Here is a 19184-nt window from a genome sequence, read left to right as displayed (position 1 = left end):
GCTTATGTTCGGTTCTTTTACATCTGCTATACAGCTGGTGGAGCCGCCAGACTCAGCTACAAGCCAAAACTTCTAAACAATCAGCACAATTTCTCACTTCACTGGCTTATACGTGAAAACAATGCGAAAGAGAGCTGCACTCACCATTGGTCCGACGTCTCCATTCTCTCCCTTCTCACCAGGAGGGCCGGGCAAACCCTGGAAAGCAGACAAATTTTTCAAAACTCAGAGAAAAGGTCATGCGAGGCAGCACTCGAGACAAAACTGCACATTAGAAAATCCACTAACGTAAAGACACATACAATTTTGCTGCTCATTAACAGGTAGTTTCAGATGATGTGTATTGAATAGTGGGGTTGTAGTGTGCAACGCAATGGAGAATGCATTAATACAAGCAGAACCCCAGCGAGTAAACACACAATTAGTCAAAAAGGACACCTATTGTAATTAAAGGGTATTGGAGGCTTGGGTATAATCAGCCTGTGTAAATTGCAGGGTGGAAACGCCATCCATCTACGTCCACAGCAAAGTGGAAACAAAGGGGACAGCCCAGGCGATGCGTATTATCCAGTCCTGGGATTCAATCATGCTTGACTGAAACAATATGAATACACCTTGGGAAGGTGGATCTATAACAGAAATGAAGAAGCTCTCACTTGCTGTTGTAGCTTATTGTGTATTGGCATAATTATGGATATTATGCGTTGTGTTTGTTTAACTCCGGTGATGGAGCATGCATAATCATAAGGTGGGTGGAAAGCAGCGGTAATGATAAGTTACTCTAAAATGAAAATGACATGCATATCGATCACTGCAAAAACATACGTGTAGTTTCAGTCCATTTTGTTGATTTACTGTACCTTTGTGATGACAGGAAAGGCTTATTTATTACAGAGCGTGACTGGGATATAGACATGGTAATAAAGCATAAGGGTTGTACAAATGGGAAAATAAATCAAGCATCAAACAATTTCATGTCTAATGCTTTGAAGTGACAGGCGTCGATCAATATCGGACTTTCAGGCTTGTTTCTAAACTGTATATTCGAACGGATATAAAAATAGGTGCACGGATTGAATTAGCAAACATCATTCAAACACATGTAATCAATAAATATTTACTTATGACTGCCATTTCCTTTTATTTTCCACACTAGCCTTGAGCTATGAGCACACTCTGGTGTAATCAAATCTGATATTTACTCTCCTCTGTGTTCCTATCTTAACCTCTTAATCTGAAGATTTCTTCCGCTCAGTGAGGACTCCAATATTCCACGGCAAACATGGCCCCAAATGATGGAGGGCTTTCAGACTGGAGCCATTCATTCCCCATAGTCAAAAATCATTAATGCTACAGATAATTGCATTGAAAAGCTGAGCTCGCAGCAGCTGCTGCCATCTATTGAAGGGCAGCTTAGCCAAACATAATTAAAAGAGTTGAGATCGAGTGCATTATGCCCAATTAAAAGCCAATTGCACTTAATAACAACGTTATCTGGCCCTATTGACCAGCAGGGTTTTGCTCTAATTTCATCCTCGGTGAGTCCTTGGATAATTGACTTTGAGATATTCTGAAGTGTGCCGTTTCTTTATTCATTGCCACCAAAGCAAGTTTCCAAAACTTCGGTTCACTGGGTTAAATGAGCGAACGCTTGACCCCTTCGCTCTTCCTTTGACTCTGTGGAGTTCTGAGTAAGGGAGAACTGAATAGAGCAGTGCAGCAGCAACATGAACACTCTTGAGCTTACAAACTCTCAGTTATGTATGGGGCAAACGTCTTCACTTTTAAGTTTACTTGTTATGGTAAAATGTAATTAGGCCACAAACAGCGTTGGCTTCATCTACAGCTACAACACTAACAAGACCAAGTTTTTTTAAACAGACTTTAATGCACAATAACCAATAATGAAGGATTACTATATCCTTGATTACTATACTATTTCAGGTATATTTGTATGATGTTTTATAGGTGATATGCTGATATTTTTACCTGCTATTTTGCTATAAGGGCTTATAACCGTGGTGCTGTTTGTGAGATTTGCTGTTGGTAATTTAATAAATAAGAAGTGCATGCTCGGAGACGAATGCCTTCAAAATGCTCAGGTTTGTTATATTTTTCTCGCAATGTTTAGTTATAACTAGCTTGATGGTTCCCTTAAAGTTTTCCACTAAGAAGATAAGGTAACCTTAATGCTAACCTTCTGAATAAACCAAATTAGCCTGAACTAAACTATTCATATGTGCAATATCCAAATAGACTGAGCTAACATTAATCACTTCTGATCATATCAAACCAAATAAGGGTGCAAATTGTTGGTTTTTGCTTTAAAATTATAATAGAAGTAGACATAGGTAAATGTGCATGGAGGTGGGACCAAACACTGGAGGTCACTTATTGACAAAAGCCCTAAAATATTACTATTACTACATCATGTATAAGTATATTTAATATATAAGTCCAGTGTTATAAAGCAATTTTGAGCTACACCAGTCATTTGTAAGGTCACTTGTTATATATCCAAAACAAGAAGTGTGTCAGTTCTATTGTATATATCAGGGATATCAAACTCATTTTACATTGGCTACTTTCATCTTAAGCGGGCCAGACCAGAGACACTACATAATAAAAGTTCTGGTAGTTCATTGCCCAGGGTGTCCCATAATTATAAAATATAAAGTTTACACAAAGTCAGTGAAAACTGCTTTTTTTTTCTCTAGGAACCCACTGCAAAAATCATACATACTGTCCAATGAGCTGGACTGGTGTCTTTGCTGGGCTGCATCTGTCCCCGAGCCTTATGTTTAACACCTGGTCTAAGTCCTGGTTTGTACAACACCCTGACATTCTCATTAAAAGCAAGTTGCTGCCCTTTTTTTTCTGAATCTTCTAAGGACTGAATATTGTATCTTTACTGTAATATGCCCATTAAAAGACATCTGCAAAAGATAAATGGATTTACCGTACATTGATTTAAATACTTGGTCAAATACCACAGCAGCTGGTCTCTTACTGAGACCTGAGAGTACTAGAGGGGAGCGGTTTACTGCATAATAATAATGTAGTCTGAGTGGAAAAACCAATGGCAGTCTCTCCTCCGCCATTAATGTTGTGGCAAAATGCCAAATGCAAAAATGTTCACAATGGTGATGGATTTTTTAGCACGGTCTATGCTAAGAAAAGTCCTTGAAGGGGAAAAAGCATTATTTGTCCAGGAGCAATACAAAGTGCTATTAGGAGTCAAGGCTGCATTAATAAATTATGCTTTGTTTTGATGTAATGTAAATGATGTAAGGAGAGATGAAATGTTGTCGGTTTTAGGGGTGTGGAGGAAGTCATTCTGCTGTGGATGGCTTTGACAAAGGGAAAGAAATGAACATACCTATGAGGCACTGCTCAACGTGACCTGGTCGTCATGCGTTTAGAGAACTAGAGTTAGAGAGTCAAAATATGGATATGAAAGTTTCAGATTTCCTCAGATTTTGGGAATTACCTGCAGTCCAATGGGTCCGGGTAAACCTGGGAATCCTCTTGGTCCTTCATCTCCTTTCTGGCCAAACATACCCTGCTGTCCTCTTGGTCCAGCTTCACCATCACTGCCCTGTGAGAGGTTAAAGTGCAAGACATGCAAACACCTTTACTCTCACTCCCACTGACCAAGTGCAATTCTACAATCACTAACTGGGATTTTTTTTCTCATTCTTCTTAATCAATTTCAAGGTTACAGAGTATATCCAAGCTCAGACAGGAGAGGGTGGGTCGATGCGCACATTCAATCACAGATTAGGATGGACAGTTACAGTACTTGAATGGTTTTCTGAAGGACATTTTACTGCAGTTTTATCAATCCATCAATGCTGAGAACCAACATGGTTTTGCCCATGGTTCTTGGAGTGGCTAGAATGCACCCATGACAGGTCAACGGTCTATCTCACTTCACTCACAGGTTATTTAAAATGTACAGTCAACCAACATGTGGAAGTTTGATCGTTTTGTTTTTCAGAGGACTGTGTGAGGAAGAAAATTAAACTTGCGACAGGAATGGACCAGAGAGAGACAACAGTTCTAAACGCTGATACATTGTGCTGCTGGTCTACCAGGGGAAACAGCAGCCATCCTACCAAAGCTTCTCATCAGGGAATGCAGGATGGAGTACAGTATAGCCAAAGGGTTATGGAAAACAGTGTATGTGAAAGATGCTGACTTCATCTGTGAAGCCAGAGGTGCACGGAGCTACGGAGGATGGAAATAGGAGACTGTGGGGAAAGAGTGAAGTGCTGACAGACTGGGAGTTTTCAGTTCAAACGCATGTCAGCACTTGAAAGTGCTTGAGGAGCTCTTACTGAGCCCTGGGACATGTAGGAAGCTTCAGGCTATGGTACTGAATGCAGAACAGTTTAGAAGGAAATGTTAGGTGATTACAAGGAGGTGGACTAAAGTTTAAAGCGACTTCAAGAAAAAAAAAAGAGTCACAAATCTAACTGTCTGAACATCTCCTCGGGGAGACTAGAAAAGAATTGTGTCTCTATGTCGAGTGCTTGACCTCAACTGCTACATAATTTGTTATTCATTGTAACACTGCATGCACAGCCTGCAACCTCCGTATATGTGTTGGCACCATCCTTGCCCTTGAAACAGAGCAACAGAGGCTTTTGCAGGAAGAAACTATCCGGACCTGCCAAAACAGATAGAAAACGCAATAACAGCTCACCATCTAAGTATGAAGCTTACTTCTTGTGTTACGCGAAAACACTCCAACACTGGTGAATTTCTTATGTCAATTGATCATGAGCAATGAAACAAATGGCAATTTTTGGGTATAATTGTAATTAATACAAGTATAAAAACAAGTATAAACCTTTACTGAACACTACATTATGTTTCAACTCTGCACTTTTCCTACCAGTTAAGCAGAAATACTGGGCTGTAAAAAAACAATGGTCAGTAGATATAAGTTCTGCAGGGACACATGAACTACTGTCCATCATTTACCTTGGATTGGCCTGCATCTAGTCTTAATTAGTTAGTATATAAATAAAGTTTCATTTGAAGTGTAATTTATGAAAAGAAAAGCAAAAGCTAACTATGAACTGTAACAGTATGTTTAGCATACTTACATACTGCTCTCTGAATTAAAGATCTCAGTCAGAAACAACTTGAAATTTTCAGTTCACACTGAAGTCCTAATTAAAAAAATGCTTTGGTAGGACTTTAATCAGCACAAGTCGGTGCATAATTACGTGCTCTAAAACTGCTAGCTGAGAGCATTTATATTTTTAAGACTCCATACTAATTTTTGCATAGATCTATTTAAATGTAAAAAGTGTAGCTGGTGTAACTGAATGAGATATTATTCAGCATAGTTACTTGTATTGTGGTTGTGCTTAGATCTGCAGGCACCAAACGCATGCTCGGGGAGGTATAATTTATGACATACCTGAAATGGATCTCGCAAAATTTATGTTTAGATTGTTCATGAAATAAATCTAAGTGGCTCTTGTGGGGTTTTTGTTTGCCTTACATTATGTTAGAAATAAGCTTTTTCATATCTTAAAAATGTGTTGTCCTCTGAAAAGTGACATTTTCAAGATTGCTCTTGTCAACTTCATTTTTTTGTCTTTTTATAAGCCGCTGCTAAACAAGAGCACATTTGTAGGACAGGATGTTCACCACATCCTGATGAAGATCAATACTGCCTTGCCATAGACTGTTTCATTACGAATGCTTGACCTCAGTTGCATCTTGAAGACAACAGCACCGGTGACTGAGCTGCTGTAAATCTTGTTAAGCCTTAGCAGAGAAGGAAATTGGATCGTTCATTTTCCCGGCATACACCAGCATTTTTCCAGGATTGAGAAGTGGGGTACATAGTGTAGCCACAAGTGATAACAGCATTCAGACATGCAATAATAAAAACAGAGCAGATGATGTTGAAACTACACAGCACGAGTCAGGACTCAGTTATGAAGATATGAATACACATGAGCAGACTGACTCACCAGGACAAACAACTGTTAAATAATTTGTTATGCAGCTCGGGAGCACTACCTGCTCACGGCAATCCGTCTCACCAGGTCTATTCTAGCCCCCACAGAGCCCTGCAGATGCTGGATTTGTGCTAGAATGGTTGTTAAGGCCTGATAATTTACAGCAATGAGCTGTTAGTTGCCCTCGGGCCATCAGCTATTGTAGAAACAGGACTTTCCCTGTTGTGTTAATGAGATGGAAGAGTAGAGGATGTTCTGCACCATACAGGGCAGTATTTTCAGCTAGTCCTGGTGCCATAGAACCTAATGTAGGGAAATGATTGGCGCACTGACTGGCACGTTATTGCTGCGTGTAAGCCTGTTTTGTAAGCGCAAGGTCACAAGTGTAATGCTTTGCATGAGTTTCCAGGATAACAAATACCAAATTTGTAACTGCATTTTAATTAATGGGTGATAAAAGCTGTCTTTTATGAAAAAGTCTTTTTTGGTACTCTGATACTAATACAGTACCTCAACTAAAAGTTCTAATTAAAAGGAAATTTGTGCAGCATTACAATGATAAAAGGATGGGGAATTTTAAAATGAACAGGGAGTGCAGCCAAAGGCTTTTGGACTGCAGACGCAAGAGTAAAAAAGCAATAGTGCTTGCATAATATGGCCCTGACCTGCCTGAACAGTTGTTAATTTCTGTCCATCTGAGAAATGAAATATTGTTTATTTAAACCAAGGGTCTCCAAGCAAGCACAATTATGGCTCAAGTGTCCAGTTTTTAAATATATCTAAACACTTAAACAACCCATTTAACTGATTATCATACAATCAGCAAGAAATGGCTAAGCAAAAACCCGCATAGAGTAACTTTTGCTCATATCAGAGTGTGGCTGATGATGAATCAATAAAAAGGTGTCGTCCTTCAAAACGAGACACGATTCAATGGCACGTCATTATTGGACTGCAGGTCTGGAGATAACAAGTTTCAGCCGGCAGCCTTTTGGTCTTATTACACCCTCCCTGTCTTCATGGGGCCTTGTTTTGGAAAAAAAATGTTTTTAAAATCTGATTTCCCATTTCACTGTTCTTACCCAGAAGCCAGTATGGTAATGAAGAGACGACATTAAGAAGACAGCACTTAGGTTTGTAGGCATCACAAATGATGGAAAGAAAGTCTTTAAAAATTCAGGAAAGGTGAAATAAAGGTTGGAAAGTTTTGTGAAAACAGAAAGCAATATTCGGAGTGGATTTTAGTACAATATAAACGGGTATTCATGTAACTCTTTTAAAGTTTTAGGATTACATTCTTATCAGTGTATGAAAATACCTCAGAGAATAAACTTTGACATTAGATGGTCAGAGGATGAGATACTCACAGCTGGACCAGGAGCTCCAACTACACCCTGGAGACCCGTTGGGCCTGGTGGACCCTACAAACAGGAGGAAGCTGATTATTAAGATGTACGTGATAGACACGCCATCTGAATTGAGCAATGAAATATAGTTGCATGCTAAACCTGATCTCCATCACACACTGTCTACCTGGAAGAATGCCATTCGTACCGGCAAGAAAAATCTAATTCAATCTTGAATGTATTTGAAGTGATGCGTGTGAGGACAAACAAAAGTCAACTGAAAAAATACAAGCGTTTAAGATGAGGACAGAACACGCTGCAATTCTTATTACAAACTAAGTAACCATTTTGTAAACATAGCATCACTTCAGTTAGTATTTTATATGCTGCAGACTTTTAAGGGCAAAATAAGAAACATTTTCTAGTAATCTAGCCCTTTTGTTCTACTCAATTAAGTGGTGAAATCAGCATTTTTGGTCATTTAACATGAATTGTAATAAAACTCACTGCTTTAAATGAATCTGTGATATAAAACTAAATCAAAAGAGAGCGAGAGGAAAAAAAAAAGACTCACAAGTTCACCCTTGTCTCCTTTGCTTCCCTTCTGTCCAGGTCCACCAACTTCTCCCTGCAGTGTAACAAGCACATACAGACAAAGCAGAGCTCAAATCTCTCTCCTCGATGTTTAGTCAAAGTCTAATATCTTAAAGTGTCACCTTTACCATGATTAGGCAGTAAATATTTCTCAAGAGATTCTAATTTGATTGGCCCACAAAGACCTTGGGTGAGTGTTTGTAATTAATTGATTGGCTCCCTGTCTAACCCCATTGGCTCTATGATTGACAAAATGCTGTGGCAGAAGACGTGACTGGGATTGAAGAGGGTGTCATGGTTACAAATGTAAAAATGCAAATTTCTGGTTCAGTGTATCAAGTGTGGATGCGGGATTTGCTGGCCTCAGGGTACACAGGATGTGTAAACAACTGGCTATTTCAGTACATGGATTTGTTTGTCTATTTGCATTTAAGAAGATTTCTAAAGCCGTTAGTGTGTGCTTATTTTGTTTACTTAATGTAAGATTCTATCGGGAGTAATTGCTGTCATAACAAGCTTGCGGTTAAGTATAGTTAAAAAAAATAAAAAAAATAAATATAGTCCTGTGAAAAGATTTAATAGCTTGTAGTAGCACCTTTAGCAGGAATAACTTCAAATATTCATTTTCTGTGTGACTTTATCAGTCTCTCACATTGTTTTGGAGGAACTGTGTCTCTCTTTTCTTTACAAACTTGCTTCAGTTCACTGATTTTTCTGAGCATTCATTTATGCACAGTTTTCTTAAGGTTACATTTCAGGCTGAGGTCTGGACTTTGACTGTGCCACTGTAACAATTTGATTTTTTTTCCTTTTTCAGCCATTCTGTGGAGATTTTCTGCTGTGCTTGGGATCATTGCCCTGCTGCATGACCCACTTTTGGCCAAGTTTTAGCTGTCGGACAGATGGCCTCACATTGACACTAGAATACTTTAGAATAAAGAGGAGTTCATAGTTGAAGCAGACAGCTTTCTTTGAGGTTATAAAATAATGTTTGTTTTTTTTTTCATTTCTCTGTTTTTATCTTTAACCAAGAACTTAAAAGCTTTTGTTTTTAACAAATAAAACATTATGACTCCCTGTGGCAAACATAAAAATTAATCAACTCTAGGTTTTAAGGTATTAAAACTTTGCTCCACCTTGTCACCATCTTCACCAGGGGGACCCTGTGGACCAGCTGGACCAGGAAGACCAATAGGACCTTGAATGCCATCACGGCCAGCAGGACCCATGGGACCTTTCTCTCCCTAAAACATCATTTGCACAATATTGTAAAATCTCGACATATTGAACTTAAATAGGTATTTCACCAAGTGAAAGTGAGAAAACAACTCACAGGACCCCCTTTTTCTCCAGCAGGGCCAGGTGGTCCTTGAGGACCATTACGTCCTGTGGGACCAATGGGACCTCCAGAGCCAGCAGGACCTCTCTCTCCAGGAGAACCCTGTGAACAAACACTCATCAGTCACTGCTGACTTACTCAAAAACGCAATTTGCTACAGTAAAGCTAAGAAACAGCTAAGCCAAAAGGAAGTGTGCTTTGTCTAAACTAAATCTTAAAAAGTGTAAATTGATTAGAAAGTCTGCCTAGAAAGAAAATTCTGGTATTTTAAACCTCGAGGCACACTTTCATGTCTAAAGTATCAACGAGAACAATACTTGAAATCTGTCTCTTATTGAGCAAAAAACACAGTGCTTTTGACTGGATTGGCTCAATATAAGACGTGTTTAGACTGTTCTCCAAAAGCACAATGTAAGGGACTCCTTCAGAGTCAGGCATCATAAAAATGTTGTAAGAGGCTAATTGCTACAGGAAGACAATGGTGTAAACCCAAGTGATAGTTTGAGAGAGCTGTCTAAATAAGACAGGAGTTCTGTTATAGAGTTGGAGAGCAAAAAGAAATCTTATTTGTCTTATGTGAGATAGACAGATATTAAAAATGTTATAAAAATCACAGTTCATGTTTGTGCATGGTTGGCAATATACTGATTCCCAATATATTTTGAGGTTTTCACTTGTGTCTACTTGTGGATGGACAAATGGATGGAAACATTCCTATCTGACAACCCTGGGACTAGCAGACCATCCTATAACCATTTTGACTGAAATGATTACTGCCTGTCAAACAGGGAAAAAAAAGCAAAATAACAAAACTCTTACAAAAACACATGTGGTTCTAAGAATACAGAGTCCCTTTGTAGACAGAGTAGCGATAATATTATTAGCCAAAGCTAATAATATTAGCTGGCATCAGTATATGCGACAGGCATGACATGCATGACAGGATAATGTCAAAAAGCAATCTCAAACACTTAGAATAACAATCTCAGCCTGCTGGACTCCTCTGTCAGATTACTTTACAGCCATTTCACAGTTGCCGGTTATATTATTTTCGCTTTCGGTCCCTATTAAGAGACCCACAAATGACAAAATAGAGTCAGGACATTTAAGCGCCATGTTGTTTTAACTGGATTAGCTCTAACCTGTCACTTTACTTTAAAGAAATTTGAAGGAATAGCATTCCCAGAGAATATTGTCACGATAATCTGAAGTAGATTTGAATGAAAAACATCATTCACGAACATAAAAGCCTATTACCTGTGCACATACAACAACTAATTTTTCCCTTAAGACGATGGTACCATTTGCAGTCTGGTGCAAATATTTAAGTTTTTATTTGATTGTTAGAAATACTAACCACAATAACTAACCACAGCATTACTATAAGCTGTGACATACCAGAAATATAGCCATTAACTGATAACCATTCTAAAATTACACTGACCCTGCGGACAGCCTCAAAGCTTACCTATGAAGGGAGCCGTCCTGATGAACACTCTTATCTATTTAATAGGCCTGAGCTGCTTTTCCCAGCCAAGGCCTTTTGGAAGGTCTCACCATTTTCCCCACATCAGCATGCCTTATTATCCTGCTCTTCACTATTCCCAGGTGGGTGCTCATCACTGTCTAGGTACCCCAAATCACATGAACTGCAACTACATTGTTGATCACGAGGTCGTTTTGGCATTCCCTTACCCAGGGAAGGTCTGGGTAGAGCCGCTTTCAAATAAAATGAAATATGCATGTGTACAGGCCAAAGCTTCGGCCTGATTCACACGAAAAACATACACTCTGATTCAGCTGCTGATGTGAGATGCCACCTGGCACTCATATGCCTGGCCCGTTTCATGACAGACATTGCTGGTGACACACACCAAGCTCCAAACTGTCATCCACAGCCTGCCAACTTGGCCACCACGACACACATGCTCAACAAGCACACACACGTTCCTTTGAATCAAATAACTTCATATTTTTTCAGTCCATTTCCCGCCCTCTCATTTCACCCATGTTTTTCTCGTAAAGTTTGTGACTTGTCGCATTCATCCTTTCTTTTTTTCCTGTGCTATTCTTTCCTGATCAGTCTCTTTCAAACACACAGAACCCTCTAAAAAGATGAGAAAAGAAACGCACACACAGAACTCACACACTTTCCCACAGCACAACAGCAGCTCGAACTCTGGCAGGAAATCGATGAAGGAAAATATCACATCTCTTGTGTGCGTGGGCATTGCACACTGGACTCTTTTTAAGGAGTTTTTTTGAAATCTACCAAAACAGTCTATCACATGTTTCCATCCAATGGCTTGCTTTCAAGCCAATTTAAGAAAACTATCTCATTTTGCTGTGGAAATGGTTTCACTCCTTCAGAGAACGCCCCTCTTCTCACTTTCATCATCTTTTCATCAGTGCTCTGCATATCCGCTGTCATCTAATCTGGTGTTGCTCTGTCGCTGGTGAGCAGGGGCAATTATCGGGAGCCCACGTTTAACGCTTGAACAAAATGTCAGCCAGTTCAAAGCAGCCTGTCAGTCAGCTTTCTGTACAAAATCACCGCTGGAGCTCCTGAGGCTTTTCATTGCATATATCGCAAACTGAGGGGCTTAGACACAAAGGCAGAGTAAAAGTGTCCTACTTATTTTATAGATTACCCACCCAATTTTGCTACTTTTCAGGGCCACAAAGTATGTATGAGCAAGTGCGATGACATTCCTGCTATAGTGTATATGAAGACATTCGTTACTGTGATCGATGTTGAATGAAACAATGACTTCATTACAGAAAGATAAACTTTGTTTCTTTTCCTGGAATTGTCATTTGAGTGAAAACTGTGCAACGGCAGTTGCTATAGTAACTACTAAGTATTAGAGGGAGACATTTGTGACCAATCGAGTTACAGGGATGAACCTACTTGCTGTTCGATTAAGCAATTAGGCAATGGTTAGATCATTATTCAAGCAAAGGTGTTGGACAAAACACTATAAATCAAGCAGTTTCTTTTACTCAAACTGTGGTACAGACATTTATATGCTACATAAATTTAACAGCTGAAAATTATTATTTTTATACTGAACAATAAACACCAGTCTGAGGCGTGAAATGCAGTGAGAAGAAAGAACAGCATTAGCAAAGACATGCATACTCTATAGCGTAACTTAGGGCAGAGACTTTTTACCATCCAGTTTATGACAAAAGAAGTAGCTTTACTTCTTTCTTAGCCATAAAATAAACTAAACAAAGAAAACAGAAATTAAAAATGCCATTTGGCCCTGAATATTGAAGTACATATTCATATTGAACGCCATGATTTAAGCAATGATGTCACAGAATTCGATCGTACCACCCCACTTGGTTCTACCACCCTCCACACTGCAGCTTATATAGCACGTGCTGCTGAATGACCAAAGTACGGAGCTGTGCACAGCATGTGTGACTCCATTCTCCAATAGCACCAGCTACTTTTCGCTGCAATCTCTGTGGCAAGAGAGATGAGGTAACCATAGTAACAGGCTACTTACGATGGGGCCAGGGGGACCCTGAGGCCCTTCTCCTCCCTTTAAGCCACCTGGACCCTGAAAGCAGAGGACAGGAGAGGGTTAGATATCACTCACTGCGGGCTGCCACTCAATGCTATTCAAAGAGCAGTAATCACAGCTGTCAAATGGGCCTCTGAACATTACTGTGTGGATGTATGCATGTAAGTGGATACGCATGCTTGAACTGTGTATGAGCACGCACATAAGGAGGGCTTGGCTCTAGAAAATCATAGCGTAACTGGCAATTAGGAGAAAAATTTAACCATAAATAATCAAGGAAGGATGAAGAACTATTTACTAATTTAGTATCTGTATGTACATTTTAGTTATGGGATGCTTTGATTGAATTGACTACCAAATAGTATCCAGTTTTGGCTATTTGTGCATGTTTTAAATCCTCTTTTTTAAAGTCTTTTAAAGGTTTTCTTTTAAAAAGCTTTAATAAAGCAAATGAATACCCGTGAAAAAACAAAACTTAATGACACTCAGTAAAAGTGGTATGAAACTTCAATCAGAAAGGGCAGTTTCAGCCTGGTGGTAATTTACATTCTGTTAATGATTATTTGGAAGGAGTAACGGTTAGTGAGGAGATTTGCCTGAAATCCATGCTAAAAAAAGGAACTGATTTAATTAATTCATTATAGCACATTTTCAAAACTTTTACTTAAGCTGCAGTTCAGTTCCCCACCAGAGAAAATGTATCTCTTAGTTAATAATTGGTGATACAGCTTCTTCTGTAGGCATATTTACATTATTAATACAACAGGAATAATTTCAAGAAGCATCAGAGAAAATGAAAAAGAGAAAAAAAAATCACAAGGTTCCGAAGCCTAAGGTGGGCTACAAGTTCAGGTATAGTCCATTTATCTCTGGCATTTTGTCATCTCTTCAAGATCTTGGTCCTTGAATGTCAAATCCTGTGCTGAATCACAGCGCCAGGAGGCTGAGACTGCTTATGGAAAACACAGTTCACCAGAGGCTGTAAAGACTTTCATTATAATAACTAATTTACAAGCTTCAGCAGAGCCAGGGGGTGCAGAGGCTGCCAAGCAGGCTCTCCACTTCCACATTTCACCACGGTGCATTAGAAGACTGGAAGGATCTTTCTTTGCTGGACAGACAAAAAGTTATTTATTGGCTCATATATCGTCACTATGCCTTTCTTTAAGACTGAGCGATGTGATGAAGAGTGTGTGTGTGTGTGTATGTGTGCCTCTCTATGCCCATAAAAAAAGAAAAATAAACTGTGTGTGCTCAGTGGCACAATGAAAATATGTATATTTGTATGTGTGTGCGTTTGTGTGGGTGTGGTGTGTGTCTGTCTACACTTACTCTGCAAAAGGAAAAAGATTTAAACTCTTTTTCTCAAACTGATCTTTCTGACTTAACTTCAGTCATTTCAAAGAGGTCCTACCAATAACGAATGTTTCAATCTTAAAAATGATCAACCTATCTCTAATAATCGGCTATGTACCAGAGGCCTTCAAGCTGGCAATACTTAAACCGCTACTTAAAAAGCTATCGCTTCACCCAGCTGTCTTAGGTAATTATAGGCCAATCTCCAACCTTTCTTTTATCTCAAAAATTCTTGAAAGAGTAGCTGTAAAACAGTATGTGAAGGTTACATATGATCTTTTTATGGCCTCTGACAGTGGACACATCTCAGTGCTTGTCCTGCTAGACCTCAGTGCACCGTTCAATATTGTTGACCATAACATTTTGGAGCATTAGAGCATCCTGTAGGTATTAAAGGTACTGCGCTGCAGTGGTTTGAATCATATCTATCTAATAGGCTCCAATTTATTCATATAAATAAATGAGTCCTCTTTACACGCTGAGGTTAATTTTGGAGTTCCACAGGGTTATGTGCTAGGACCAATTGTGTTTACATTATACATGCTTCTCTTAGGCAGTATTATCAGAAGGTATAGCATCATTTTTCCCTATTATGCAGATGACACACAACTTTATCTACCCATTAAGCCAGATAACACACACCAATTAGGTAAACTTGGAATTTCTTAAAGACATAAAGACCTGGATTACCTCTAATTTTATGTTTCTAAATTCAGATAAAATTGAGGTTATTGTACTCGGTCCAAAAAGTCTTACAAATATAGTATCTAACCAGATGCTTACTCTGGATGGCATTATCTTTGCCTCTTGTAACACTGTGAGGAACCTTGGAGTCGTTTTTGACAAGAATATGTCCTTCAATGTGCATATTAAATAAATATGTAGGATTGCTTTTTTCCATATTATACAATATTTCAAACATTAGAAATGTCATGTCTCAGAATGACGCTGAAAAACGAGTTCATGCATTTATTACTTCTAGGCTGGACTACTGTAATTCATTATTATTAGGATGTCCTAAAAACTTCCTGAAAAGCCTTCAGTTTATCCCACATTCTGCGGCAGGAGTACTGACAGGGACTAAAAAAAGAGAGCATATTTCTCCTATATTTGCTTCCCTTAATTCCCTTCTGTTAAATCCAGAATCAAATTTAAAATCCTGCTCCTCACATACAAGGTCTTGAATAATCAGGCCCCATCTTATCTTAATGACTTTATAGTACCGCATCACCCCATTAGAGCACTACGCTCTCAGACTGCAGGCTTACTTGTGGTTCCTAGAGTATTTAAAAGTATAATGGGAGGCAAAGCTTTCAGCTTTCAGGCCCCTCTTCTGTGGAACCAGCTTCCAGTTAGGATTCAGGAGACAGACACCCTCTCTACTTTTAATATTAGGCTTAAAACTTTCCTTTTTGATAAAGAATATAGTTAGCGTTGGATCAGGTAACCCTGAATCCTTCCTTAGTTGTGCTGCAATAGGTGTAGGCTGCAGGGGGATTCCTGTGATGCACTGAGTGTTTCTTCTTCAGTCACCTTTTTCACTCACTATGCATTTATACACCTCTCTGCATTTAATTATTAGTTATTATTAATCTCTGGCTCTCTTCCACAGCATGCCTTTCTCCTGTCTTCCTCCCCTCACTTCCAACCAGTCGTGGAAGATGCCGCCCCTCCCTGAGCCTGGTTCTGCTGAAGGTTTCTTCCAGTTAAAAGGGAGTTTTCCCTTCCCACTGATGCCAAAAGTGCTTGCTAATAAGGGGTCATATGATTGCTGGGGTTTTCTCTGTTTTATGTGTATTATTGTAGGATCTTTACCTTACAATATAAAGTGCCTTGAGGCAACTGCTGATGTGATTTAACACTATATAAATAAAACTGAACTGAATTGAAGATTTATGCTTTTATTTTCACTGATACAAGAAGTGCACATGTCCATGTGTGTCTGTGTCTGTGTGTGGATGAAATCACTTTGACAGAGTGGGAGGATGTGTGAGTTTTTTCACACAGTATATGTGTACTCCCGTTATAAAAGGAAAGCCATTCCTTAGCACACATGGGACAAACATAACGGCTGCAATAAGTCTGAGCAGTGCTGTCATGTGCTCTCTTAATGGTCAGCCTTGAAATGAGCTTCAGCCACAGTTCCCCAAGTTGATCCTCAGTCAGCATCCTCTCTCACCTTGAACTTTTTCTCACTCACACCCACTCCTATTGGGAATTAATTCAGGTTACGCAGAAGGCTAGAGTGCATGAGATGCAGTCAGTAAGTTGTGGGTTTGAATCAGAATCAAAGAGATCTGACTCATTCTTCGATAGAAAACTAAACACGAATTCCTTATAGGAAAGGCTCTACTAGTGCAATTCTAAATGAGGAAATTCATGCCTCCGACATGCAGCATAGTGCTGATTAGAGGGACATTCTTGATGTCATAGCCACATTGGAAAAAAACAAAACAAAACATATTTTTAAAATTGCTGACACCAGTAATGATGAAATATATCAATCTGTGTATTACTGAATCCTCTCAGTTCTATGAAAGCCCATTCTGTAACGTTCAGTCAGGTCCACTGCCAAGTGTGACATTTGGTTTAACAGCAGGTTGTTAGCCTGGTAATTGGAGTTTGGAGCTAAATTCAGCTGGGTGGATGCTCAGGATGTGGGATGGCACAGTTTCATGTGGACATGTTAAGTATGTTTGCGTTAGTGTATTAATCTGTGGGAGGTCTCTGTGTTACCATGGCCCCTGGAAGACCTCTTGCACCTTGGAAACCTCTCAGGCCAGCAGGTCCTGGCTTGCCGCTAGGACCCTGAAGACCTGGATCACCCTGCAGAGGGAAAGAGAATAATTCAGTTAACTGACATTGGGTAATCATGAAAGCCAGAGTTCCTTTATGTGAAAACAAAGAAGAGCACAATCTGTGAGAATGACAGAAAAAAAAGATTGATCTCTTTGATAACAGCTAAAATTATACGTAATTATGCGGGACAATAGCAAGTGATTAAAATGTAATGGCAAAAAAAGAAAATGTAGGCCAGTAAACATAGAGCTATCCAACGAATAATTAACACTAGCACAGACTGGATATTGAACCCCCCCGCCCAAAAAAAACACATGTGGTTGTTAAATATTTCTATCAGTGTATTTCAGTTTACCTACACACTATCATACTAATATATGTCGGTTACAAAACTGTTAAACTGGGGGCTCCTGGTCACTAGCAAAAAAAAGCAATAATTTGAACCCATTCATTTTTCAATAGTTAGTGCTATTTTGTAACAAAAGAAATAGAAAGGCTGAAAAAAGCATGTTAAGAACAAAAATGAATTCTGTAAGTTGTTAAAAGAACAATAATTTAAAATAACACCTCAGTAGACAGATGCACTGTTTAACAAGGCTTTCTGTATAATCAAAGAAGTTTTGACCTGTATTTATCTGAATTTGAATGCATGGTCATTTACCTTTCCGCCCTCTTTTCCAGCAGCTCCAGGTAGACCTTGTTCACCAGGTGGACCAGGAGAGCCGGGATGTCCTCGCTCTCCGCTTGGTCCTGTCTCTCCAGTTGGTCCCTTTCAAGGACAAACACGACATATTAAGGTTAATCAACTATAAAATGTATGTAAAATATAATTCCTAGCTTGACCAGGGTTCTTCATAGTAACTCCAAATTGATGATCAGCGACATTGATTATTTGAAAACCATTTAATGCCTTCTAATTACAGTTTTTAGGATAAGCTATTGTTACTGATATATACCTAGATTTCTGTACTACATAACTCCTAAACTAGAGACACAGAATATATGTGCACAACGGAGGAGGTAATGGTGACATTTGCTGAATATCTACCTGTGGTCCAACCACTCCTCCAGGCCCCGGAGGTCCAGTCTTTCCTTGGAAGCCCTGAGGAAGATATCAAAGATATCAAAGATATTACTGGACAAAGTTTAATATTTGATTTACTGACATTTTTGTGTTGTACAATAGGTAAACATTATGTCATAAAGAAAGTCAGTTTTAACTACACTACACTGTAATGCATCGTTAAGCTGACAAAATATTTCTCACACCCTAAATCTGGCACCTGCAGGTATAAGCAAGTTAAATCTTGACTTTTTCAAACCTTTTTAATACCACAGTAAAAGTGCTTACATATTAATACTTGAAGTACTATTCAGTGAAGTCCAATACTAGAATAATTCCTTTACCACTGTTTCAAGGCTAGAAAAAACACATAGACAGTTGCTTGCTTTTTCAGTATGAAGTGCCTGTAAAACCTGTGCAGTAAACAAGATCCAAGTTTGGCTGTTCTTTCTTCAGAAGCAGAAGAAGCCCTTATGCATACAAAATGTAATGCTTAAAAATATCAGAGGTGCTGACTCTTATAATACAGCAAATTATGGAGATGTAAACACAAAGCCAATTAGACAGTATAGGACTGTATACCACTAAAGAAGCAAGAACAGATAATGAGCGGACTTCAGCATTACAGATGACGCACTTAATCAGCTCGTTGTCATGCCCATATCCTATTTCTTCTACTCCTACACAATTTGATGCTATTTTACTCATCCTCAACTTTTTGAAACAATAAAAATAGTACTCATTAAAAGTAAAAAAAACCCAAATCTTTACTTCAACATCATTGAAATACACTAACTATTTGAAAGGCCGGAAGACTCTATGCGTGACTTCACAATATCACAACACAAGGTGCTCATGTACAAAATTACCCACTAACCGTTTCTCCCCGCTGTCCAGGATGACCGGGCAGCCCGTCTTTCCCCGGTGGGCCCTGGAGGTGAACAGGTGGATGGTTCATAAGAATCAAGATATTTGTATTAATATTTGAAAAGCTTGCATGAAAAGCATCAACATGGTTGTGGATGGTGCCAGCTCACTGACAGTTTGACAGCAGCTACTTACATTAGGTCCTTTGGGTCCAGGGAAGCCGACAGGTCCCTGTGGTCCTTGAGGTCCCTGAAATGAAAAGAAAATAAATCAAGCAGTCAGAATAGCGGATGACAACCA

The 19184-nt window shown here is 39.1% G+C and overlaps 1 protein-coding gene across 2 annotated transcripts in view; it reads right to left on the bottom strand.

The window, feature by feature from the left end:
• The window catches only part of LOC116313386 (collagen alpha-1(XI) chain-like), an 80297-nt gene that overhangs the window by 13601 nt on the left and 47512 nt on the right, over nucleotides 1–19184 (bottom strand). For both annotated transcript variants that reach the window (XM_039602184.1, XM_031731067.2), the window contains exons 36-47: nucleotides 19080–19133; nucleotides 18895–18948; nucleotides 18003–18056; nucleotides 17616–17723; nucleotides 16892–16981; nucleotides 12782–12835; nucleotides 9258–9365; nucleotides 9061–9168; nucleotides 7905–7958; nucleotides 7352–7405; nucleotides 3491–3598; nucleotides 145–198 (exon numbers count right to left, since the gene is read on the bottom strand). In XM_039602184.1, the coding sequence (XP_039458118.1) occupies nucleotides 145–198; nucleotides 3491–3598; nucleotides 7352–7405; nucleotides 7905–7958; nucleotides 9061–9168; nucleotides 9258–9365; nucleotides 12782–12835; nucleotides 16892–16981; nucleotides 17616–17723; nucleotides 18003–18056; nucleotides 18895–18948; nucleotides 19080–19133 (900 nt within the window). The remainder of the gene's footprint in view (nucleotides 1–144; nucleotides 199–3490; nucleotides 3599–7351; nucleotides 7406–7904; nucleotides 7959–9060; nucleotides 9169–9257; nucleotides 9366–12781; nucleotides 12836–16891; nucleotides 16982–17615; nucleotides 17724–18002; nucleotides 18057–18894; nucleotides 18949–19079; nucleotides 19134–19184) is intronic.

The sequence above is a fragment of the Oreochromis aureus genome, linkage group 18 (genome assembly GCF_013358895.1).
Source record: "Oreochromis aureus strain Israel breed Guangdong linkage group 18, ZZ_aureus, whole genome shotgun sequence".
Taxonomy (NCBI): Eukaryota; Metazoa; Chordata; class Actinopteri; order Cichliformes; family Cichlidae; genus Oreochromis; species Oreochromis aureus.
This window is presented reverse-complemented; position numbering and strand designations above follow the sequence as displayed.